Below are 27615 nucleotides of genomic sequence, written 5' to 3' on the forward strand. Positions count from 1 at the left end.
CTACGCATCCAATTAGTTCCTGCTACACCCTTAAGAACTGTGCTTGATGGTACTTGAGAATGCATTTGTATAAACTATGTAGCTCCATATTAAATCAATACAACTGAAATGCTGCATTAATGTCTTCAATTTTTCATACAACTTAACAGTTATACTATCTAGCTTCGTTCCAACTGATCAACTCAATAGTAATATTCTCTAGGTTTGTTCCAACTTATCAACTCTACGATATATTCTCTTTAGCTTTGTTCTATCTGTTCAACACACTAGCTTTGTTCCATCTGATCAACACAATTATGTATTCATTAGCTTTGTGCAGATATTGTTGATCATAGGACAGAAGCCACCATTTCATTACTCAACCTTACCTCGTTGTTTGATTTAGCAGCTAGAAGACTTTTTTCTTTTAATACCATCCACAATCCAAACAAAAACATTAGTGTTCCATGTCCAGCATCACCAAACATAACGGAGAACAAGAAGGGGAAGGTGATGATAGCATAAGGTGCTGAAAATAGAAAATTAGAAATCAAGATATTATTAGTGATTATATTGTTAATTATGACTCAATTTAAATTAAAAAAATGGTTTCTTAATTCACGTTAGATAATGCCTTCAAGAGAGACCGCTCATGTCCTTTTCTCTTTCTCTGTACAATTATGTCAGAAATCACATTTATTGAGATTTTCAACAAAAAAAATAAAAGGATAACAAATTTATGCTAAATTGACCTGGATTGACTTCCTCATAGGTAGCGATACCATAGGCATTAACGATGTTCTGAAATCCTTGAGTAAATCGTGATGTCTTGAAAAACGTTGGAGGTGTCTCATGAGTTTTCATTGGGTGAAGAATACTGGGAATTGTACTTCCACTCAATTTCTGTAAAATAATGAAAAGAATAAACATTTGTCTTTTTGTGTCTTATTCCACCCTTACAATGATTGATTTATTCAAATTGCTATCAATCAAAGACTTAAATAATCACTGAAAAAGCATGCATTTGAAAATAGAATGAATGGACTACCAATAGTGCATGTATAACCCATAACCGCTGAGTCATTGGCGACCGTCACACTGTATCACTTATGGTCAATCAATGATTATTTGTTGGAAAAGGAAAATTTAAGTAACGATGCAATTTAACAAATTAAAACAATATGAATGATTGAAGTACTTTACCTCTCCGTCTTTCAGAACTCTACGAACATCCTCTAAACTCTGAATAGGACACCAGCCTTCAGCAATTAAACTGTTGTGAGAGATATCAAAACTAAACATGTTTAGTGTGTGATAAATAGCTTTGATTTTCTCCACTTTAATAATCCAACTTCTGATTTCCTTCTGGGCACCAACTAACACTCTTCTTCTGTGATCTTCTGTTTGATTCAAAACCTAAAAAATAAATTCCAAATTGTATTATGACACAGTAACATTGTGTTGAAGGTCCATTACATTTTTGAGAAACCAGAAAGAAAGATAATGTATGAGTTAAAACCATTATGGCAAATATTGTCAACTACATTGAGAAAATTGAGTGACCTACAAGTTCTGTTAGTTCTCATGATAGATGTGGTAGTATCAGTACCTAACCAAATATGGCTTATAGACTTCAGCTATAGTAAAATTTGATGATATTTTCCTTTTCAGTTGCTATATAACTTGTAACCAACTTGTAACCTGTAAGATATTTAATGTATACTGTACTTACTGTTTTCAAGTCTTCTAATCTGGTGGTAACTCCACGGAACATCTCTTGTCTTTCTTGAGATGATTCAGGACATGGGTAGAGTGCAGCTTTGAACCTGAATGCAAGAGAGAAAGAAATTAAGTGTCTACAATTCCATATGTTCCATTACAACAAATGACAATTTTTCAATATAAAGTATACAGGATGGTTCTTCGAAGGAAAGCTATAATGCAAAGGAAATAACTGAAATCACACTCCTTAGGGATGTGTGATGAAATGAGCTCAATTAGAAGCATAGTAGATTGTTCGACAAAATGTGATAGGCAGATGGGCGGATGAACCCATTTTAATAGTCCCTGCATTCTTTGAAAGCTGGGAACGGTTTATTTTTTTTAAGAAAACTCCCCCAGGAATCAAGATTTTTAAGAAGGATGGTCTTTTTTTTTTTAAGGCCTTGTACAGTTATAATCACATGTAATCTTACCCTTCACAAATCTTTTTTACTCTAGCCTTCAACTGCTCTCCTTGGAAGAAAATCATGAAAACGGCTTTAATCTTTGGCTCACCCTTAAAAAGCAAAATAAAGCAAAATATAATACTAATAAATGTCAACCTAAACAATAGAATTAAAATCAATGTACAATATTTAGATCCCAGTATGTTAAATATAGAACTTACAGTTTGAGGATCTTCCAAAGATTGCTGGATTTCTTCATATCGTAAAAATACATTTCCACGACAAGCAAACCAAAGCATTCTCTCAAATGGTGGAACTTTTTCACGAGGTATCACACCAGCAATAAAACTGAAATAAAGTTGAAATAAAGCAATCATGTAAGTCTAATATCTTATACCTGCTAACAGAATAAGGATAATTGGGAATTGAGTAAGTTTGAAACTTGTTAATGTGATATTTGAGAGAGTTATCATCAGCATATTTTGAAACCTAATGGAATTCTTTATTAGGGAATAAGGAAGAAAGTTATTGAATTTTGGATTTTTCAAGTTTCCAACATGGGTTAGATGATTCATTCGAGTATAATAACATGGATGTCAGGTCCCCAAATACATCTATAAGCAGAAATATACCTGTGCTAGCTCATGGTTTAAAAGGATCAAATCTTCCTTATGCACAAAGGTTTAAAAAATTCCATAATATTTTTGTCCTGTATCGTGTTCACAAGTTTGAAATGTCAAAATGTGTTTGAAAGGTTATAATCTGATCAAGTTGAGTATTTACAATAAATTGTGCATGACAACAGACTGATGACACATAGAAGAGGTGACAATACGTCTGCATTAAATGCTGACTCATAAAGAATTCATCCTCATGATTTTATAGCTAGATCAAATGACCTTGTATGGTCAATTTTTGTTATAGAAAATAATGAATCTGTTTAAATTTACATTACTAGTTGTGTAAACAACTTACCCAAGTTGAACAGCCTGACCCGATGTTGTTCCTTCATCATGTACTAGAGCATGCTGGGCTTCCCCAACAATATTACTCATTTCTTGACCTTGCTGTAATAATGAGAAAAACTTTGTTAATAGGCCTGCAGCCAAAATTTCTAGCTTGCTTAGAAACACAATTCCGCTGACGTCCTCCCTACTAAACATTTTTCCAAGCAAAATGTTTGCAATAACTCTTTTTAAGGGCCAGATGAAAATTGTGATAATTGTTAAGTTTATATGTGCTATATTTATACTAACAATTGTGAAATTGACATAAAACTAAATATTGGCAAAAACACCCAAATGCCTTCATCCCCGATAAAGAATATGGTGGTATTGGTTAATTTTTGATTTAAACCAAAATGCAGAAAACATAATGGACAAGAGAGTAATCTCCCTTGCTGTCTTATGTCTTCAATATTGCTGTAAGAACGAGAAAATCTTTGTGGAAGTGGACACTAAATAAAGCTATTTCACACACACACATGAAATTGTGAAATTGACACAAAATTAAACATTGGCAAAAACACCTAAATGCCTTCATCCTTGGCAAAGAATATGGTATTGGTTAAATTTTGATTTAAACCAAAATGCAGAAAACATAATGGAGAAGGGAACATACAGAATTTTGGAAATATGTTAATGGTAATAGAGAGTTACCTCCCTTGCTGTCAAATGTCTACAATAATTGATAACAGTATTTCAGGTGCATGTTGACTGCTGATGCTTCATGATGCACAAGACCATGTTTGAGCACACAAGCCCAATATTTATATAGTTAATGGGGTTTCAGGGACCTGCAAGGGTTGGTGAGCGGGTGTTTACCCAGAAATTATGGGTGGAGCGCCTTGTCTAATGAGCAAGGAGATATGTTTGACATTGGTTGAGCAATATGGTTATGAAGTAATAAAAGACCAGAATCTGTCCGTAGTTTTGTAAATCGCATTGAAACCATGTGATTATTTCCACTAATATATAAACCCACATATTTAAGGCCAAATATAGATACAAGACAAAATCTAATTATTTATTGAAGTAAAACAATCATTAAAAATAAAAAATTACACAGTTACTCTTCACTTAAAATTCCATCAAAGTTAGTCGTTATCATCATCGCTATCACTACAATTATAAACATCAAATTCGGTTTCTTTAACAGTCTCTTTGTTTCATTTTCACATTTACTACACTTACAGATTAGACAGGTTTCCCCCTGCCAGTGGTATGGGATGGGGAGGGGCTGGAAGGACAATGCCCAGTCGTTCGGATGGGAGGGAAAACAATAGTTTAAACAAAATTTGATTACCTTGTAGCGGAACTTCATGCTAGAAATTTTGGCTGCAGGCCTATAAAGGGGGTTCTTATAGTTTCAATCAACTGGTACTTCAAAAGTTTCATAATCAATTTCAAAATCTGTTATTATTTTTTTAAGAATTGAACCAAAAGAGTAAATAAAAGAATATGCTTTACTTACTGAAGTAAAAAATGTTTGAGTTTTTCTCAAGACTTCTCTCAATTCTGTCAGTTCTAAGAAATTTCTCTTCAAAGCCTCAGCATTGGTATTGACCTCTCTTAATTCACTTTCTATCTTTTCAAATGTCGCCTCTAAATCTACCATTTCTTTAGGTGCAGGGGCTTTTGGATTTTCACCATAATCAGGTATCTTTAAATGCTCCTTCTTTATTTCTTTCTCAATATATCCTACAAGGCAGATAATAAAATTCAGTGTAACTTATTATCAATATGGTGTGAATTTCCTCAACAAAATTAATGAAAAGTGATATCAAGTGTTCTAGAAATATCATCTTTTGATTGTGTCAACAAAATATTTTTTATGTCATGTAGGCTACTATGGTGATGAACAATGATCTAAATATAACTTTATTTTCATGATTGATCGAGTTAATAATAATAATAAAGAGCAACCATCAAATCTAAAGGAAAGAAAATAATAAATGCACTTTATCATAGCCACAATTTATCAAAATAAAAGAATATAGTCTAGAATATCACTGTTACTGTTATAAAATAAAAATGTTACTGTTAGCATGAGAGGACAAAATTACATGTTACTGTGTGATTCAATTACTTTAAATTCTAGACATCAAATTGTTTATTAAAAATATGTCACATCATGAATGGCATTCTAATACATACGTAGCTTTCTTTCCATTTCTTCACATCTCCTTACTTCACTTACAAATTTCTTCTGGAAAGCATTGACTTTCATATTTAACTGTTGAAGAAATAAATAATAATTGGATTAAATAAAAGCATGTATCAAGGTGTTATATGAACAAAATTAAAAAGAATCTTTGACAGTCAAGATCCTAAATACATAGACATCGATTGGAAAATATTAGAAGAAAAATACTGGAAGAAAAACTTTTTTGGACAAGAGACAAATTTGAATGTAGCATGAGCACTAGCAATTTCCAGCAATGTGTGAGTAATGTATGGTAGACACTGAGGGTGACACTATGTAACTATTGAATTTGTCTAAGAAACTTCTTTAAAGTACACAAGGAAATATTTAGTTTTTTGATGATTCAAATTTTATTAAACTTACAAAATATTTGTAGAAAAGGTTATTTTTATTGCCCTTGCTTGTAATACTCAAAATATTAAATTAAAAGAAGCATATTGTGACAAAATATGGATTCATTCAGAGTTTTGTATGCATTAATATAATATTTAAATGGTTATACTAACATCTTTAAACTGAAATATTCCAAGTTCTCCCAGTTCTGATACTACGGCATACGATGCTTCAGACTGGAGAAATAACTGACACAAGGTCATCTTCTCACTTCTAAACAACGACCCCATCTTGAATATCTGTAGTTATCACCAATCAATTATTGTTGTTTTTCTGAAAATAGAATAAAATGAAATATTTATGGTAAAAGAAGATTAGCAACTTTTGGAATTAATGTTCAGTACTGAAGTAACACAGGCCTGTGTAAATAACATAATCCACAATAGGAGTAGAACTGCCTTGCTTTGTTTATCTGCGGTTTAAAAGTAGGTAGTACTGGGTATACATATTCTATAATGACAATCAACAATGTTATTAAAAAAACTAATTAATATTTCTATTTAAAAAATGAACAAAAAAATCCAGGAACCATGCCCCCCTGCTTTTTAACAGAATGTATAATTTTGAGCTTAAAGATCATGACAACTACTAACACAAAACAGCCCGAGAGTAAATAAAGAGGGCCAGAATTGGATGTAGGATGTAGGTTATCAAACACTCCTTTAATGTCAAATGTTTATATTGAAAAAATGTAATGTAACAGTTCAACATCCTACTTTTTTGCGCTAACCGTGTTAATGAAGCATACTTCATGCTGTGCGTTATGACTCTTGCAATTTTTAAGGTAAGTACACATGTCATAGGGTTCATCCTTTCTGATTCCAATGCTTTACACCAAATTTGAAAACAAATGGGGTTAATCATCTTACAGTCCTAATGCTTCACACCAAATCTGTTAAAAACTGTAGTCTTTACCATGTTGAGAGGTAGGTCCATAACTGAATATCACTGAAGCCTGAATATCAACAGGATTCATCCTCTCATGACCCAAATGCTCCACACCAAATACATAGTATTAATAATTCCATTACAAACTGCAGCCTTTGTTAGTTAACAAGGTTTTCAGAAAGGGGGAGTTAACTACAGATTGGAAGGTCGCAGAACACTGAATATTGATAGGGTCCATCCTCTTATGAATCAATTAATTCACACCAAATATAAAAGGAATTGTTAAAAACTGTAGCTTTCATCGCGTTAACAAGGTTTTGGAAAAGGGGGATAACTCTAAAGTGCCGAGAATCTATAGGGTTCCTCCTTTATTGACCAAACTCTGCAAACCAAATCTGTTATAAACTGTAGCCTCTATCGTGTTAACAAAAGGGTTGATAACTCTGGAACGACAGAAATTGCTATGTCAGAATTACAATTGGAGAATGCTGAAAATCTATTGAGATCATCTTCTATTGGTGTCTATAAATCCATCAAAAACTCTAGCCTCTATCGAGTTAACAAGAAATTTTCCTGTCAGAATGACAGGGGGCTTAACTCTGCAACAAAATATTGTAAAACGTTGAATATTGATAAGGATCATCAGTCACCAACAAGGTTTGCAATTATCACACCAATTTTGAAAGAATGCGCGTTTATAGACAGACAGAGGCAACAACTATATACGTCGCCCAAGAATGAGTTCAAAACAATAAAATTAGTAATTTTAAGGCAATAATTCTGAGCAATGTTTCATCTATTTTTAATTATGCTTGTGAAGTTGGGGTTACCATAATAACAAATCAATAGATAAAGAACTAAATATTTTTATGAGATATATTTTAAAAGTAGGTAAAAATTGCCCTGTTGCTGCAATGTTGGGCGAATTAGGAATGTTTCCAGCTATAGTTAACCGTAAAATAAGATTAATAAGATATTGGTACAAAATATTAAACAATAAGAATTCATTAATATCTAATGTATATACTATTCTATATAACGATGCGTTAAATGGCTCTCCAAACTGGGCAGCTGACATAAAATTACTTTTAAATAATGTGGGGTTTTCATATATTTGGGATCAACAAGACGCGGCTGACCTATCCATCTTATCGCTAATACAACAACGCATAAAAGATCAATATTACCAGTAATGGTTCGCCACACTGGAAGACTCAAGCAAACTTAGGTTTTATAAATTATTTAAGACTATTCATGAACCTGAAAGCTACCTTCAATCGAATATTCAAATGAAATACAAAACTATTATCTGTCATTTTCGTTGTGGTATTCTCCAACTAAATATTGAAACCGGGCGTTATAACAAAATCTATAGAAACAACAGATTATGTAAATGTTGCAACATGAGAGCTGTTGAAGATGAATTCCACTTTCTGTTGTGCTGTCCCGCTTATATTTCTCTCTGTAGAAAATATTTCTCGCGTTATTTTTGGTCTTTTCCATCACTCCAAAAGTTAATAAACCTGATGAATCAAGGAAATAATAATAAAAAGACACTGGCTAATCTTGGAAAATATTTATATTATTCAATGAAAATTAGAAATCAACTGTTAGAATCGTAATACTTTTAACTATCAATCGACCATAATTAAATATCCTTATTCTATCATATATGCTTGAGTGCGCGGCGACGGGGTGTGTATAATTCGTTTTTACTTGGTGGTGATGCAATAGATTTTGCGTGTGTAATATAGTTACATGTATAAGGGTCTAGTTTGATTTTCTTTTTCTTTTTTTTTCTTTTTTTATTATCATTATTTTTTTTTTTTCTTTTTTTTTTTTAATTTTATTATTTTTTGAATTAGTGGAATTGGGGTGCAGTGGGAGTATCAAAATAGTAATTGTTCCGATTTATTAAATTATCTATTTTATTTAAATTATCATTTGGTAGAAAGCGGGAAGGGGGGTGGGGTGGGGGCGGTATCAAAATAGTATATATTCTTTGCTCTCTCCTTCTGATATATATATGTATAAAGTGTACATAAATTTTCAAAGTATTTAGGGTAGTGATGTGAATTTGCACTAAGGGAGGTGGGGGTATTTACACTCTATTGTTATCCATACTTTTATTAATTATCAATGTATATTATTTATATTTGTATACATGTTTTGGCAACAGAAAACTTTTTGCTTCGCCTGTACTAAAGTTCAATGTGGCTACATTATATTCACTGGTTTATAAACCCATCCGAATAATGTATAAACATTTACATACAGCATGAATTCAAATGTTTACAATTTATATATCTCATTAATCTTATTGCATGACTGATCTGCTAAATACATGTACATTGTGCCTTGAGTAATAATAATAAACAACAATAAAAACATGAATAACAATGAGTAATAAAATTCATATAGTTTACCTGTTAAAACCATTTAATAAGCTTGTATCAAAAGTAGTTTGTAAAAGTGTAACATTATTATATTATGTACCACATAAGATTCTTAAAGCTATTTATTAGAGACATTGTATACAAATTAAAATTTAGTCATTTACTCTTAATTATAATTATAGGTTGCCAATCACTCATATCAGTCACAACATTTAATAAACATCTACACTTGAAGTTTGAACATGATTGTGTTCTTAAGTTTTGACTACCTGGTAAACAAACTGCTTATCTATGCTCAACCTAAGCAGAAAATGTTCATCATCGAACCTATGGCGGTATAATTAGATTCAAAATTCTAACATGCTATCGTCTAATTTCTAACCTCCGTTCATGTAATTTCTAACCTTAATTCATGTAATTTCTAACTTCAATTCATGTAATTTCTAAATTAAGACAATGTATAATCCAACTTCTTTATTTGTTCAGTGTAAATTTTAATTCTGTTTCGTCTTATTTCTATTATTAAGACGAAAAATGTCCACTTCATTGTCACTTTACATGTTAATCATGAACGTCGAGCAAATTTAGAATTTTGATACCTCTACCTAGCAACCATCATTATGACGTCGTTTGGTGTCGCCACCGTGTGCTCAATTTGCGATTGAGCACTGAGCGGGATCATTATATTGCCACAAACTACTCGCTCTTCGTCAGGTTGAATGGTTTGGCAGAGTGTAAAAATTGAAAACAACATCGAATGTGATATGGTTTGCAAATACTGTTTTAAATATAAGCTAAACAGCATTTGTTAATTTTGTTAAAGACAAGTGCAGGATTCGGAGAATTTTATTTTATTTTTATTTTACAGTTAAGCCAATTACTATTTATATACTGTTGATCTATAAATTATTCTTTTAATGCTCTAAAAATATCTCTTTATACTACCCGAACAACTAGCCACTGTCCGTGCCAGACCCTCGTCTTGTATCAATAACAAGGGACGGATAACCACGCCAGAATATATCGGTTATATCATAAAAAAAATATATGTCTATGGGTTATATAACATCGTCAGCTAGTATACACACTGGCAAAACTACGCTTTATAATGTTTCTGACATTATTAGTTCCGTCCTTGTGATTTGCGGAGGTTGCAGTTATTGTAGGCATATATAGTGATATAGTGTCTAGTAGTTCGGGTCGGACGAAAACCGTTGCAGCTGTTATTCGGAATAAAAGTAGACCGTGGCGCCGCTGTCCGGGCTAAATTTCACTCATGGCACACCGTAAGTTCGTCGTCATTAGCCTGGATGGTGTAGAAAAGTAGGACGATAAACCGCGATCTATGAATTTCGGTATTGCTTTATGCAACTTGAATAAAATATTTTTGGAAAAAAACTACCATAAAGTTAGTCAGGTCGGTATAATGAAGGAATCAGAATTAAAAACTTCATCGCTTTCCACATGAACAGATTATCCCAGTCTCCTTTAAAGGCCGTTTCATCCCTACAGTATGAGGTTTCTAAATTTATATATTTGAACCATATCAAGAAGAAGTTTATCATTTTTGTTAGAGTAGTAATAGAATACAGATTTACAGTAAATAAATATTATTGATGGCTTAACTGTCTTCAAGAAAATTGAAAAAAAAAATGCTGTTTGGCTTTTATTTGAAGTAGTATTTAGAACCATTTCACGTTCGATGTTGTTTTCAATTTCACCATCGATTCCCTGGTTGTACGTGACAAGGAGTAGGGTCGCCTGTCCAACCTCGCGGGTTTTCTCCGGGTCCTCCCACTGCTAAAGACCCCTACGCGCAAGCGAATTGTTGAAATAAATTGAACCATATGTTAGTTCAGAAATGACCTAGTTTGTGCCGAGTGGTCGTTACCCCCCCCCTCTTTCTCTCTCGCTCTCTCTCTCTCAGCCCAACCACCAACCAGACGAAGAGCGAGTCGTTTATATAAACATAATGGTCCCTACCAGGTGCGCAATCACAAATGAGCACCCAGTGGCGACACCAAACGACTTCATAATGATGGTTGCTAGGCAGAAGTGTAAAAATTCTAAACGTGTAAAGCATCAATGAAGAAGATGTTTTTCGTCTAAATAATAGAAATAAGATGAAATAGAATTAAAATTTACACTGAACAAATAAAGAAGTTGGATTATACATTGTCTTAATTTAGAAATTACACGAACTGAAGTTAGAAATTACACGAATTAAGGTTAGAAATTACATGAACGGAGGTTAGAAATTAGACGATAGCATGTTAGAATTTTGAATCTAATATACCGCCATACGAACCCAGTCAAGAGATTCATTTAACATCCATACCACACTGAACATTTTAACTCAACTAGAAGCAGAGTTATGGTGTACAAAAAAGTTTGAAAGACAAAAGAATGGACCATTTTAATAGTCGACTGCTTTCTTCAGAATTTAGTCCAACCTGACATAAGTTTTAGTCAAAACGACCAAAGGTTGGTCAATATTACATAATGTACATGTAATTGTCCTATGGTTGTGTCGAAATATTGTACAAATTATGTCGGATACATGGGGGCTAAAAGTATGAGAAAGTCCCAAAGAATAGATTAGTTAACATTGTGGGCATGACTTACATTGAACTGGGTGGGTTGGGGAGAAGGGAATTAATCAAGATCCTATTCTCACTTCAAAAGAGAGAGAGGTAAATGGGTTTTTATTTCCACTTATGTAATTTATTTTAAAAATTCACTTGCGCACTTAGGTCTTTAGAAGTGGGAGGAAACCAGAAAAAAAACATGAAATTGGACAGACGGACCTACTCCTTGTCATGTACAGTGGGGAATCGAAAACACGCCACTTGACTAATAACAGATTTTATGATCCAACATGCTCACATTAACAATTCAACCACCAAAAATCCCTCTCACTTCAAATAGTAAATTGAAAATTATTTCAAGAAATATAATATAATGCTCTACTCTTTTTTGTTACCAGTACTGTGTATGCAAATGATTTACTTCTTTTTTTCACTCTAAAGGGACTTCTATATCCTGTTTAAGTTCAGATTTAATGTAAATAATCAGTAGTAGCCATAACAACAGCACACTCTTCAGTTTTGCCACAAAAAATTTGCATTTTGTCACACGATTATTAATCTCCACGTCATAGAAGAAATTATTTAATCCTTTTCACTATCAGTTCTACCAGGACATGACTCAACTACCATAGTCAAATAAAATAAATACATTTGTTATATTGTGTATATATAGCAATAATTGAAAGTATAATAAATAACATGAGCACAATAAATAAGCTAAATCACCAGATGGATAGATGTTGTTAAAGTTTATATTGGATTCAAATTATGATTTACTGGTATCTACTAAATGACATTGTACAGCCATGAAATGAAATGAAATGGGGTTTAACATCCTACTATTCTACTCTGAATTGGGCTAATGAAGACGGGCATATGCCATACAGTGTGCTATGAGGGAAATTTTGCCCGGACAGCGGCACTACAGCCTACTCTTATATCGAATTCCAACTGTCAAAGGATCTTTTACATGCACGCAAATGTATACACGGGGCCTCAGTTTTTTATACCATCCGAACGACTAGACAGCTTTCCTTGTCAGGCCTTCCGTTCTGCATGACCGACAAAGGGGGAACCACGGTGGAAAATCTGGATGAACTTTCTCAGCCAATGGATCGAACACCTGACCTCCAGGCTAGCGAGCCAGCGTCTTACCCACATAGCCATCGTGATCCCCGTACAGCCATGATGAGCTTATATTAATTATCCCTTGGGTCAAGGTAAAATAGCTTACTTCAAAGCATACTAGCACAAACAATGTAAAACTAGATATCTTTTAGAATCTTACAATTTAATTCCTTATTAAACATACATTATGCAAGAGCTGAATCTGTCTATTGCACTTGCAGGTCTTTCTTTAGGCCTGAAATGTTATCTAAATTATTAATTAGACATTAATTAACCTATCCAGACCATAATCAACTCTAGATGGCATCGCTAGCCTGCGATCTTTAGTGGACTATGAGCTGATTTACTGCATAACTTTCCTTCATGATTTAACGATTAAATGGATAATTGAGACTATGCTGTATATCATACTGACTTTAGTAATGATGATCGAGGCTAGGCAGAAATTTCAATCGCTTAGTTCTCCGTTCATAGTGGATCAATTTGAATGAAATTTTCAGAAAATTGCCTTTACATTATCTAGTTTTTTACTATTATAGTGAGAACTGCCAACTCGATATCGAATCTCCCATAATGTATCTTTAAGTACATTACAAAACACATATCTCAATTCAATATACACTAATAAAATATTCCTTAAGTTGAATGCCAATAAAGAAAAATTTTGTTAAGCCTACCCAAAAAAATTTGGTTTGCCTACCTTACAGGTAAACCAGTAACCCTAAAAAATATTACCTTCCAATGTTGATCACAAAATGGAAATCTAAATTACTTGACTACCTTAATATGTGCCAAAAGTGAAGAAAAGACTTTTAAGTATGTACATGACTGAAAAGTATGGTATTCAAGGTGACTCTTAAAATCTAACAATGATAATCAGGACATAACATTATCACCAGGTAGATGTAGTTGTTAATCACCTTCACCTTACAACAATGTATATAGTAATCCATACAAAATTATCTACCACTACCAGTACTGAATATGTAAAAATTAACCAATACATGTAGAACAGTTTACATAAATGCAGAAACTATGTTACAACTCATTATAATAATACATACATTGTACATTACCATGTTTAACCTTTAATAGGGAGATTATCTTCAGTATAGCACATATTCCTGAAGCAATGGCCTGAGAAATCCCTACAGTAGCCATTACTGTACTGAGAGTGAAAACTTCAGTTTTTGACAGAGTGTGTCCATTCTCATTATCCAATCAAATATCTCCTGAGTACAGTAAAATAAAGGGAATTTTCATGACTGGCCGCTTTTAACAGCCATGAACTATTTTAAAAAAAAATCCCAGTGTTTGGTAGTGCTGATTTCAAGAAGATTTTACCCTTGGATGCATTGGGACCAAACATCGACACTTGCATCGGTAAATATGTCCGTCGCTGAAACTCGCTATTGCATCGAAAATTCTTTGAATCAAATCTCTGTATAAATTCTATAAACAGCACATGTTGTATTTCTATCCAGTTTGTTGAAACACAATACGTAACATGACAGCCCTTTTCTTTGATCTGGGGTCTTCAGACAGTTAATTAAATGCATTAAAATATGGTGAAAATATTATTTGTCACCTGGGTGGTCCAAGGGATGATAAAAATATTCCACGTGTGCGATTACCCAATGTTTACAATGTAGCTATTTTGAATAGCCTCGTTTATCACAATTAGTTTCTCTGCAATATTGTGTTATGCACTAGTTAATTGAGCATAATACATTTGCCACGTTACATAATATAGCTGCGATTGTCACCAGACATTTTACACCTTTAACATATTTACAGCTCTGGTTAATCCTGATTGATTTTGTTACGTAGTATTGTATTGGTTGTTGATAGGACTGTTAACCAGCCATAATTTGGGACAGAAATTTGCGGCGAGCACGGCAGTGTTTGAGTGAGATTAGGTCTAATCACACAAAACACTGCGAGGAGTATGTGTATACAATGACTGTCTTACCAATGTAATTGAATAAGGACGTTATGTTTATTATAACTTATAGTCTCTGAACATTATTTGCAGGATTTAGGAATCCATTGCAAAATACAATATTGTGAAAGTTGAATCTCTAAAATTTGATATTTTCCGAAAAGGGCAAATGAACTAGACACAGAGACTTTAATTGAGCACTATTATTATTATTGATACCAAGCTCATCTCAACCCAACTTGTTTAGAAATCATAAATTTGACACTGGTTTAATACTGGTAATCACACCTTCAATGAATGTACAGTATTAAATATGAGTAGCTAGATTCTCAAAAGGCCCAATAATAAGGACGGACAGAAGCGGTAAGAGAAATTCATCTGCCATACCACAGTTCCAAAATGAATTAATTAAAAAAGGGTTAAAGCTATTAATAATACACTAAATCCTTTCGGAACAGTTTCTGATTGGAAGGTGTCCTCTGGTCTAAAGGAACTATATAAGCTTATATATATCCTCTAGTCTAAAGGAACTATATATATATATAGATACCGAAACACCCACCAAAACCATTTATTCCAAATAAAATTTAAACCTCTTACTCTTAAATTAAATTGGCTCTAAACTAAGTCTAATAAAAGACCAGATTCTCACAACAATTCAGTTTCTAATTGAAATCTGAGATTTCTGAAGTGGTAGTGAGATTCAAGGGCAGAGGAGGAAACATACATTTATCATGTTTTACGACTTAATCGCTACAGATACCATCGATCATGGTACACCGCCGATCATCACCATGATATACCCCCCCCCCCCCCAAAAAAAAAAATTTAATAATTAAATAAAATAGCCAAGGGAAGTAGAGTAGAACGTATGGTATACTTCAAATAATCTAAACTCTTCGAACTCGTCTTAATTTTCAATGAAGATATTTTGTAAAATAAAATGTTACTAATAAATACATGACCATAATAAATCTTACATGAATCTACTAGTTGAAAGTTCTCCCAACTTCAGCAAGGACGTCGATGTGATTTCCGTCTGTCATGTGACAAAAGTTCACGGGACAGTTTAATCTCGAATATCATAACAAGTTATAACGTTTTCCAGGCAGTCTGGGTAACAAAGTCTTGTTTTCCTAAACGGTAACGCCCACCTCTGCAAAAGGAATAATTTTGACATCTAGCTATAACAAAATAAATGTTGGGTGGATTTTCACCAGATTTAGTATGAATTATCTTCCTTTGACTGTCTTACATACGTTTTAATCAAACATAAGAAGCACACTAAGTGAAAATGATGTGTCAGGGGAGATAACTACTATCATTTAATCAGAATGGATGTAGACCACCATATATTTCCTTATCCATTGAATGTTAATTCTTGTCTCCTTACCCGACATTAACATTATACATACCGAAATATTTGTTGAGCTAACAACTTTCCACCACAGACGTAGCAAAATCTGGTAATGTCTTGTCGTAAAGCTTGCATGAAATTTTGATAAACTTGAAGTAGCATGTAAACTACCCACAGTAGGCCTACATATCACTGAAACCATGCAACCTCTTAGCTCTGGTGTTCTTCCACCTTCAACCCATGAATATTCAACAACATCTAGCATAAAGTGTCAATTCCAACCCTCTTTGTCTATTCTAGACCAAATGCAAAACAAGCCAACAGTGAGGCTGATGTCCCCAGCCAAAATCCCCAAATAAATAGATGACACATATTAATTAAACGCACATCTATTTTTTTCAAAAGTATCGAGTAATCAAACTGATTATCAACTATACACTAAGTTTCATCACTCTCTATCAGATAGAATCGAAGTTATCTTGTCCCAAAGCATCGACCAAGAAAATTGCTTATCTCTGCTTAGCTTTAGCTCGATATGTTAATCATTGAACTACATCAAGTTTAAACATTCTACCTCAATTAGAAGCAGAGTTATGTTCCAAAAGTCTTGACCAATCAAAATGCTTATTGCTCCTTAGCCTAAGCAGAAAATTCTCATCATCGAAATTAGTCAAGGTATTGATGTAATGAAACTATACATCAAGTTTCATCACTCTCACTTAATTAGAATTAAAGTTATCGTGTCCTAAAGCATCAAACAATCAAATTGCTTATCTCTGCTTATCCTAAGCAGAAAATGCTCATCTTCGCACTCCATCAAGGCATTGACATCAGAAACACCTACACCAAGTTTGAACATTCTAGCTCAATTAGAAGGAGAGTTATTGTGTTCCAAAGTCTTGGCCAATCAAATTGCTTATCGCTCTGCTTACCCTGAGCAGAAAATGCTCAATATCGAACTTAGTCAAGGTATTGATGTAATGAAACTATACACCAAGTTTCATCACTCTCACTATAATTGGAACTAAAGTTATTGTGTCCCAAAGCATCAACCATTCAAATTGCTTATCTCTACAAGTACGCTAAGCAGAAAATGCCCATCTTCACACTCCATCAAGGAATTGACCTAATAAACACCTGCACCAAGTTTGAACATTTTAGCTCATTTAGAAAGAGAGTTATTGTGTTCCAAAGTCTCGACCAATCAAATTGCTTATCGCTCTGCTTACCCTGAGCAGAAAATGCTCATTATCGAACTTAGTCAAGGTATTGATGTAATGAAACTATACACCAAGTTTCATCACTCTCACTCAAATTGCTTATCTCTGCTTACCCTAAGCAGAAAATGCTCATCTTTGAACTCCATCAAGGCATTGATCTAATAAACACCTACACCAAGTTTGAACATTCTAGGTTAATTAGAAGGAGAGTTATTGTGTCCCAAAAAGCGTGGCAGACAGACGGACGGACAGACAGATGGACAGACAGACAGACGGATGAACACATTTTAATAGTCCCCTGCTTTCTTCGAAAGGCGGGGGACAAAAATGGCCCTGCAAAAGGGGCAAAAAAACAAATCAAGAGAGAGACAGGTGCTATCAATAGAAAGAAGTAAATTCTCCAGTGTCAGACAGTCTATATACCAAATGGCCTCAAAATTAGTTGTGCTAGATCCACAAATTATATTGATCCTGTACAAAAATCTATACAAAGGGGACTCCAAACTGTGCTTCATTTCTCGTTTATGATTATTTTGTGATTAATCTGATAGTTGTCCCACCAAAATTTGTCCTCCATCATAAATGGGTGTAAAATGCATTCAACTTGCCAATGTATCTCTGGATAGATAACTGAACCAAGTCTGGAGATCAATGAAATATGAGGGTTAGGGAAAGGTACATCAGTTTGTTTAGGGCATGTTTAGTCTGATATCAAATGTTGCCAATACTGCTGAGAGGTCATTGATGTACTACATGCCGAAGAGGGATTTTTTCTAGATCTAGATTTTCTTTGCAAAATGAAATCCTTATCAGCGAGTTCATTTTTAATATGTGTAGATGTTCCATTAAAATGAATGAATCTAACAAGATTCAATCTAAAGCAACAACCATTTTTATTTCTTCAATTTAAGCCAAAAAACAATTCATAAATATAGGAGACATGTCTTTCTTTTATTGAAACATATAGATCACAACCTGTGATTCACAAGAATATGATGATGAGCTACTTGAAGCTGACAACTGCAATTAAATAAAACAATTCAAAATTCTTTAAAAAAATAACTTTGAGATTAATTAATACTAGGCCTACTAATTTTTTTACAAATCTAATGCTGCTATGTTTTCAATGTACATATATAATACTGAACACATTTCCTTCAAATATAACAACCATGGATTCATTAAATTAAAATAAAAAATAAAATAAATAAAATAAAATAAAATAAATATATGATAACAATAACAATTCACATACACCATGTACATTTTGTAAATTACAAACTACATGTTAATAACAAAAACTTTGATACAGGTTAAAATTGATAGATTAATACAACTACATTTCACAACGATTTCACAACAATGCTTTGGTTGAAAGGTTTTGCAGAGATATGGCGGTTACAACAAAATCGAATGCTTTAGAGGTTTATAATAAGCCTACATTAGGCCTATATATTTCAAACTTGTACTTAAAGAACAACATCCTATAACAATAATATATATATATAAAGGCCAGTAATCTGCATCACAACCTGTTATAAGACACATTAACTTTTGCAGCAACACCCATACTTATAGTTCTCATATATTTACATTAGCTATAGCTGATGATAAGATAGGTTGCCAGGCAATGGAAGATACACTCACAGCAGCTAAGCCGTCTGAGCAATCCACGATGGTTATTCTTTTATACATAATGGGAGCATTTGAAACGATAACAACCCATGAAGTAGTTATCTGACCAATGAAGAACCCTATAGAATTTTTCGATCACAAATGGGGTTATCTCCCCAATTACATTCAAACAAAATACAGGAAATTCAGAGGGATTGTATAAGAAAGAAAAAGTTTAGAAAGTTGTGAACATGATAGCAAAACAATATTCTCATTCAACCTTAATAATATTTTGATCGTAAATCTTTGAGTAATCGACCCTCAATTTACTAACCTTAGTTTTTATAACTTGTTTAGTGGGGATTATTTTTGAAAGTTTAGATTTTACACTTATAGTTTGCATGGTCAATTTTGATCGAAAATCTTTGAGTTATCGCCCTTTTATTGCATTTTTCTAAACTTATTTGAATTTTTATAACTTGCTCAGTGTGGATTTGTTGTAATTGTACATTTTACACTTATAGTTTGCATGGATGACCTTGCAGCTTTTGGTTGTATTAGGGAGTCTGTATTAAAATGGAACTACATATAATTGAGACATGAATATAAACGTATTATATTTATAGAACCGAATAAATTCAAGTTTTTCTACTAAGTCTAATACATTCTAAAATGAAGTCTCAATGCTGATTTGTTCATACTCTGAATGTTTGTAATTGGCTGATTATATACTCTGGATGTTTTTTACACTGAATCTGAAGTTTTTGGTGCTCTCCACAGATTCTTCAATATCTTACAGATCTACTGTCCATCTTTGTATTTTTTTATACACGTGTTTCACTTTCTTTTGGTCCATGGCAAGATTTTATAGCTGAATCTAACTGTTGGTTTAAATCTAAAAAAGACATTATTTATCAGTTTATTTCTGACAGAAGATGTTTTCTGTAGTGAGGGCTTTCAGTGTGTCCCTCGAGGATACAGCTTGAATATTCTTGAAAATATCATTTTTTGCAGTCAAAAATGGCAAGCAAGAATACTTGAGAGTGATGAGATGAAATGGGGTTTAGTGTCACCAACAGGGCTAATGAAATGAAATGAAATGGGGTTTAACGTCCTAGTGTTCTGCTCTTAAACTGGGCTAATGAAGACGGGCATATGCCATACAATGTGCTATGAGGGAAATTTTGACCAGGCAGCGGCACTATCGCCTACTCTTATATCGTATTACAACTGCCAAGGGATCTATTATGTGCATTCCAATGTATACACGGGACCTTGGTTTTTCGTATCATCCGAAGGACTAGACAGCTGTCCTTGTCAGGCCCTCCGTCCTGCATCAGGGCTAATGAAGACAAGCATATGCCATGCAGTGTACTATGAGGGAAATTTTGCCTGGACACCATCGCTGCAGCCTACTTTTATTCCGAATGCCATCTGTCAAAGGTTATTTTACATGCACAACAATGTGTACACAGGACTTTGTTTTTTTTATCTCATCCAAATGACCAAACACTGTTCCTTGCCAGTCCCTCAGTCGTGCACCACTGACATGGGGAAACCATTGAATTTCGTTTTTTTTGTGAACTGTATATGTACATTTCAGAAAATTGATAAATTTTGGTCAAATTTTGTGGGTGAATTGTGTACAAATATCCAACTTACGTTTGATATCGGCAGCCATATTCATATTGTTGAAATTAAGTAAGCTCATACTGGAGTCTTGTGTAACCAGACTATGTCTGATATTAACCATAGAAGACTGTCGACTAGCTAAAGTACACATGTAGTCTGGATTAACCAATAAGAGTTCTTGTATTTGATATAATTTATTACTGATATCTTTACCAACTATGTGATGAAACATTGTTTCAAGATAAGGATCATTGCTAAGATGGTTTTGTAATGTTGGAAAATGCCATGTTATTAAACAACTATCTTCTGATGCTGTAATGGAAACCTGGAATATATATTAATATTCAACTGCTGAATAAAACATGTAAGAAACAGTATACAGGTATGATTTTCAACTAATAAATCTCTTAGCTACATAAACACACCACACTGCAGCAGTTCTCTCACAGATGTGGTTTCAGGTGTTCCAGAAAGATAATGTATATCTTGCCTCATGTACCTAAGAGAACAGGGCTGGTCAGAGCTGATGGAGGCAACCATGCCTCAATAAAATTTACAAAATATACGAGAAGATATGCATGTCTGCACGCATAATGTATGCTTATTGAAGCATATTTAAAATGAATGAAATGGGGTTGAAAGTCCTACTTTTATGCTCCAGCCGGGCTAATGAAGATGGGCATACAGTACGTGCATGCCAAGGTGTACATGGGACACTGATTTTTTGTGCCATTCAAACAACTAGGCCCTCTGTCTTGCTCCACTGACAACGGGAAACAACGCTGGAAAACCCCAGGGAAGACACAGTGCCTTTAAGCTTTTCAACATACAATAAAATTGCCAATAATGTTCTAATAAATCAATTTTCAGAAGCCTATTCTATATTGATGTAAAAGCTTCCTGGATATATTTACCTGGTATTTTTCTTCTTCATCAATAGAATAGGTCATAGAATCTAACTCAGGTGAATCAACAAACTGATTACATTCAATAAAATGTAAAAATAATCTGTTATAAGTCACCTTTAACCTGAAATAAACCAAATTTATCAAATATTATAAATAAAACAAATACAATAAATGAAAGAACTATAATAATTGAAACAAATGATCACAATGTCCTATAAATGCATAACACTTGCTTCAACACAACTGGTAGGCGAGACAGGGAGAGTTCTGTTAAAAAAGACTAGCTTACTTCGATTAACACATCTGTGAATATAAACTGTTGATGCTAGTTGATTCGACATGTTTACAGAATTATAACACAATTACAGCCTGCATATATAGATAAAGCTGTGACCATAAAGTGCACATAGCCCTTGTTGACCTTCAACAGAAAGACAGTTTCAAGCAAACTCAAGTACGAATATTCCACCCTCGTAGACTGTGTAATGATTTGCCTGTAAGCAGCTCTCCCAATTTTGGGTTAACTCTTCCACCCACGGATCTCCTAGAAGCATATAGCCCTCGTTCACCTTTAATAGAAAGCCAGTTCAAGCAAATTCTCAAGTAGGAATAGTCCACGCTCATATTTTTGGGTTACTTTTTCACCCACAGATCTCTTAGTACCAATTCAAACACAAATTACTGAAATTTATCAAGGGATGCCAACGGATGAAAACCTTATTATATCTTGTTGTTCTGAGATCAGAAAATATCGAAGGTTATTTGCTGATGGCACAATTTACTACAGTTTATAATGAAAATCAAATGAAATGGGGTTATACTTCTATCTTATATCAAAATTTCCAACCACCAAGGGATCTTTTACGTGCATGCCAATGTGTTCACGGGACCTTGTTTTTTTTCATCCCATCCAAAGGACTATGCATTGTCCCTTGCCATTCCCTCAGTCCTGTACCACTGACAAGGAGAAACCATGCCGAAAAATCCTGATGAACTTTCTCGGCCAACGCAGGGATCAAAGACAGGACATCCAGGTCTTGACTACAGTTTAATAACCAGTGGCTGCCAGGCAGGATACGCCCACATTTTGCAAGAGATGGATAGAGAACAAGCTAAAAACAAAAACAATTTTTTTAACAATCAGGGGCCATAATCCAGAAAGTTATGGTCTGAAATGGACAAATATGAAAAGGGACTGAGATTTTTGGAATATAAAGATATGTTTTAAGTTTTATCAAAATTGGATAAAAATTGTGACCTCTAGAGGGTCCATAACCTTTGTATTACATACTTATACACAATTTGTGTACAAAGAACGGACATTTTGTCGGTCAGTTTCAGTTTGATTTTTCCAAAATTCCAATTAAACCTTCAATTCCAATTATGGTGGAATGGTGATATATCTAAACAGTTGTTAAAATCGGAAAAAAAATTGTGACCTCTAGAAAATCCACAAGCTAAAAATGTGATTTTTTGACCAATCGGGGGAGAATCCAGGAAGTTCTGTTCGGATATGTGTGATTATCAAAAGGAATCAAGATCTTTATGATAAAAACATATATTTAAAGTTTCATGCAAATCTGATAAAAACTGTGGCCTCTAGAGGGCCCACATAATTGATATACCATATTTTTACACTATATGTGTACAAAAGGTGGCCATTATGTCTGTCAGTTTTTAGTGTATAACTGTGATATATTCACACTTTTTTTTTTTAAATCGGATAAAAATTGTGACCTCTATAGGGACCACAAGCTCAAAACGCGATTTTTCGTACAATCTTGGGCCATAATTCAGGCAGTTCCGATCCGATATGTGCAATTATAGATAGGAACCAAAATCTTTGGGTTATAAACATGCATGTCAAGTTTCATCAAAATCCGATAAAAATTGTGACCTCTAGAGTGTCCACAATCTAAAAACGTGATTTTTCGTACAATCAGGGGCCATAATCCATGAAGTTATGGTTCGATACATGCCAATATTGAAAGGAACTGTGATCTTTTGGAGATAGACCTATATTTCAAGTTTCGTCAAAATCGGATAAAAATTGTGACCTGTAGAGTGACCACAAACAAATTATGGACGGACGTCCGGACGGACAGGGGCGACGACAAAATGTGGGCATATAAAAATTACTTTTATGTATGCTTTACAATTGTTTACATATAACAATAATGCTTTTTAAAAATACCCAAACAATTATCAATGATTTTAAGATATGATAATTTTATCAGCAGTTTAGTCAATATATATATTTATCCACCACTCAAATCAATCTAAATTTCAATGCTGATTTGCATGACATTGTGCTGCAATTCGATATAATCTAACAATTTTGTTAAGTCTATTACTGGTAATTGCTCTGATTAGCTAACCAAAATAGCCATTAAGGTACTCTGGAGAGTTCAGAACATAAATAATAAATGTAGTTAAACACATACTTGAAAACAGAAATTTGAACTCAACTGTCATTAGAGTGTAACCTCTAGAGGGTCCAGAACCTTGATATACCATATTTTTTACACTATTCTGTCCGGCAGTTTTGGTTCGATTTTCACGAAATTTGAACTCACCTATCATTATGGTCTAATGGTGATATAATCAAACGGTTTTTTTTTTAAATCGGATAAAAACAAGATCTGTGGGTAATAAACATACATTTTAAGTTTTATCAAAATCGGATCAAAATTGTGACCTCTAGAGTGTCCACAAGTTAAAAACAAGATTTTTCGTACAGTCAGGGGCCATAATCCATGAAGTTAAGGGCCCACACATGACAATATCAAAAGGAACCAAGATCTTTGGGATATAAAACTATATTTCAAGTGTGATCAAAATCGGATAAAAATTGTGACGTGTGTAGTGTCCACAAACAATTTGTGGACGGACAAACAGACATCTGGACAGACAGGGGCGAAGACAAAAATGCCATGCAAAGGGAGAAAAATACAATTGCTGTAAAAACATGCACTACAAATCAGAGGTCCCGAGATGGTGAAAATTAATTGTTATCTGATGAAGAGTTGTTTCCCCTTAATACAGAGATTTTGGAAATTGCAAAAGCTTAGTAAAACTGAACTGACAAGATATAAATGCAGAAGACCAGAGATGAAAAATAAACCAAATTATTTAAATCATCATTGTTGTCTAATAATTAATACTGGTCACAATCCTGTACAAAATAGCACCATTCAATAGTTAAAGTTTACCTAACATCTTTAACTTTCTGATGGAAATATATTACAAATATCGATTAAAAACTAGAAAAGAATGAATTCAGACGTGACTGACAAATCTAGTATTTAGGCCTTACAACATTATTTATTTTCAGGTTTTTCTTTAGACAAAAGATTTCCCCTTGTCAGTGGTGTAGAACGGAGGGACTGGCAAGGGACAACATAAAGCTGTTCCAATGGGATGAAAAACCGAGGTTCAGTGTACGCATTGGCGTGCATGTAAAAGAACCTTAGACATAGGCAAGAGTAGGTCGCATCGCCTCATAGCACAATGTATGGCGTATGCCAGTCTTCATTAACCCAGTTGGAGCAGAACAGTAGGACTTTAAACCCCATTTCATTTAAACAAAAGAAATGCACATATTATAACCTATAGCCTATAATATGTTTAATTCCCACAGGAGAAAAACATTGTAATGGTACCGGTAGTCTGTTTTGCATCATATTATTATTCTACAACATTATTTGTTGTAATTTTCTCAGATTTTGTATTGATTAGATTCTTATTTCCATGACAACCAATGACCTTGTATTTTTCATCAATATTACTGGCACCATCATACACAAATTATTTGTGTCAATCTACATTTTTATAAAAGCGATTTGATAAAAAAATGTGTAAAATAAAGATTAAAATAGAAATAAATCAAAAGTTAGCCAGAAAAAAAATTGCAACACATGGTACATCATTATTATGTTGAAACTGCAAAAAAATAAATTATTAACATGGTTTATTTGTGTTTAGCGATCTTTAGAATTAAGAGAAAAACAGAGAAATCCCAGTGGATATTATGCATATTTTAATCACAAATAATGGCTACATAAATATCTTGTCCTAACTATAACTTAATTGGTTGTGACATGGTTGGTGTAAAAATAGTTTCCTGCCAAATCATTTAGAGCAGGAGTGGCCAACAATTTACATGCACCAATGCACTGAAGGTATTGTGAATCATCTTTATGTAATTAAAACCAAGAATCTTTATGCTGTGTAATGTCATTGGTGTGTTCACAAGATTATATAACATAATCAAGGACAATAACTCTATAAATATATATCAGAAATTGTATTAATTGTTATTATTCAAAAACCAAGAACATAAATTGCTTTCTATAAAAGTATAAAAGGGCCACAACCCATTAAGAGTGTTCACAAGTGAAACAAGGCCCATAACTATTTAATGGAATTTGCCAAAATTTAAAAGCTGTCCTCATTCCACCAATTTGAATAATGCATACAAATTTCATACAGATCAGATGAGAACTTTCACATTTAGAGCATTCATATGATTCAACAAAGTGATACAAGAACAATTACTCTAGAAGTAATTGATGGAAATTTTTGAAATTCATAGGAGTGTTTCACTAATTTCAATAAGGCATATAAATTTCATTCAGATAGGATGATCATTTTAGCTGTAAGAGCCTTAACTCTAGAAGCAATTAATGGATATATGGTCACATACAAAGTTTCACTAAAATGGACGAACCGACTGACATACTGTGATGACATTACATTCATACATGAAAAGTGAAAGTATAGACTGAAATAATTTCATGGGATCTAAGAACTTTGATACTCTACCTTCCTTTTACCAAAATGGATAATTTTTCACCACATGGTGTTATTCCTTGTACAGCATATAAACTTCCTTTAGCTAAAGTTATCACAGATCCTAGCTTACATATTTCTGCAAACTCCTTTCTAGTCATATGCATTGGCCTAAATAGTTTTTTATACATTACTTCTAGTTGATGGTGTAGTTTAACTGGTATCATTTTATATCCAATAAAAATCATGTGGCACAAATTGAAAACCGAAAACACAATGTGCCAGCCAAGAACATCCGGCATACAAACTAGCAAAGAAGACCACAAGATGAAAAGCAGAAATCCAATTAGCAGGAACGACCTCAGACAAATTGAATGGAAACGGAAATTACTGGGGGTAAAAAATGATATTGCCAGGCACAGATTGGCCAGTTGTAATAACGTGTGTTGAGCATCTTGCCACTGTTCACAAGATTCTGCAAATTTCTTTTCTAGAGCCAGGTTTGTTTCCGTCTCTGTAAAAACAGTGGATGTAGCAGGAAGCATATTATTGTTGACTCTAGTATATTCAGTGGAAATTGCAGATAAAATAATTGAACTTTGATTAGCAGACGCTGTGGATACATTGTTTATTGCGTCTGTCCAATTTCTTATGAATGTCATTCTAGAAGTTGAATTGTTTGTCTGTCTGGATCATCTGTCACATACATGGATGGAACATCTGAAAATAGATCAAAAGAAAGTTTAAATTATTTACAGGAATCAAATTGACATATAAAACAAAAAAAAACCAAATTTATATACCGTAGTAAATGGATTTGCTCAATTGTTGGTTTATCCAATTGTAACCGCTAGGTTCTTCAATAGTAATAAGTCTGGAATGGTTCTTCAATCTTTTAATTGCTGAAACTTATATCTTACAAATTACAATAATTTAATACATACAATGTACACCTACAGCACAGTGGTGCTACTAAGTGGGGTGACCAAATGACTTAACTATTGATTGTTGTTGTTGTTTATTACAAATTTAATGTCCAATACATAAGGCATGATTTTATGGACAGGTTGATTTAATTAAGTTATTTGCATATGAATGAGTAATATATAGAAGATAGGTAAAAATCGCTGTCATGAGAAGAGAAGGTGGGTCATCTTCTCACTTTGTCATAATGAAAACAAGTTAAAACAGGAGGTCCAGCTGTTTGATGCCATCACAGCATATTTAAAAAAATTTGCGGGAAAAAGAATCTGCTGTTTAATGTGGAAAAGCGAAGTTCTCGCAGTAAAAACCACATAGCTGGATCCGTGGAGTATTTAAAAATAAAAATGTTTGTGTGGTTCTTCATTACATATAATAAAAGTTAGTTAAAAAGTCCTTTGACACAGATCACAAGTTTGGTATTTA

The 27615-nt window shown here is 33.5% G+C and overlaps 2 protein-coding genes across 5 annotated transcripts in view; both read right to left on the reverse strand.

Moving 5' to 3' along the window:
* Positions 1-329: 329 nt before the first annotated feature.
* LOC126809488 (V-type proton ATPase 116 kDa subunit a 1) lies at positions 330-15820 on the reverse strand. The gene is made up of 11 exons (XM_050534102.2): positions 15667-15820; positions 5858-6017; positions 5303-5381; positions 4620-4846; positions 3123-3214; positions 2369-2495; positions 2175-2257; positions 1712-1805; positions 1183-1395; positions 732-882; positions 330-508 (listed from the first exon to the last, which is right to left on the reverse strand). The coding sequence occupies exons 2-11, from the start codon at positions 5972-5974 to the stop codon at positions 330-332; spliced, it is 1362 nt and encodes a 453-aa protein (XP_050390059.2). The 5' UTR covers positions 5975-6017; positions 15667-15820.
* Positions 15821-18139: 2319 nt separating this feature from the next.
* Positions 18140-27615, reverse strand: part of LOC126810955 (popeye domain-containing protein 3) — an 85739-nt gene continuing 76263 nt past the window's right edge. For 3 of the 4 annotated variants that reach the window (XM_050536387.2, XM_050536388.2, XM_050536389.2), the window contains exons 2-5: positions 26242-26928; positions 21424-21538; positions 20540-20834; positions 18140-19772 (exon numbers count right to left, since the gene is read on the reverse strand). In XM_050536387.2, coding sequence (XP_050392344.1) covers positions 19702-19772; positions 20540-20834; positions 21424-21538; positions 26242-26870 — 1110 coding nt within the window. In that variant the 5' untranslated portion in view covers positions 26871-26928 and the 3' untranslated portion in view covers positions 18140-19701. Of the gene's footprint in view, positions 19773-20539; positions 20835-21423; positions 21539-26241; positions 26929-27615 lie in introns of those variants that run through there. The other variant, XM_050536391.2, reaches the window with a different exon arrangement.

Source organism: Patella vulgata, chromosome 2 (genome assembly GCF_932274485.2).
Source record: "Patella vulgata chromosome 2, xgPatVulg1.2, whole genome shotgun sequence".
In the NCBI taxonomy this organism is placed as follows: domain Eukaryota; kingdom Metazoa; phylum Mollusca; class Gastropoda; family Patellidae; genus Patella; species Patella vulgata.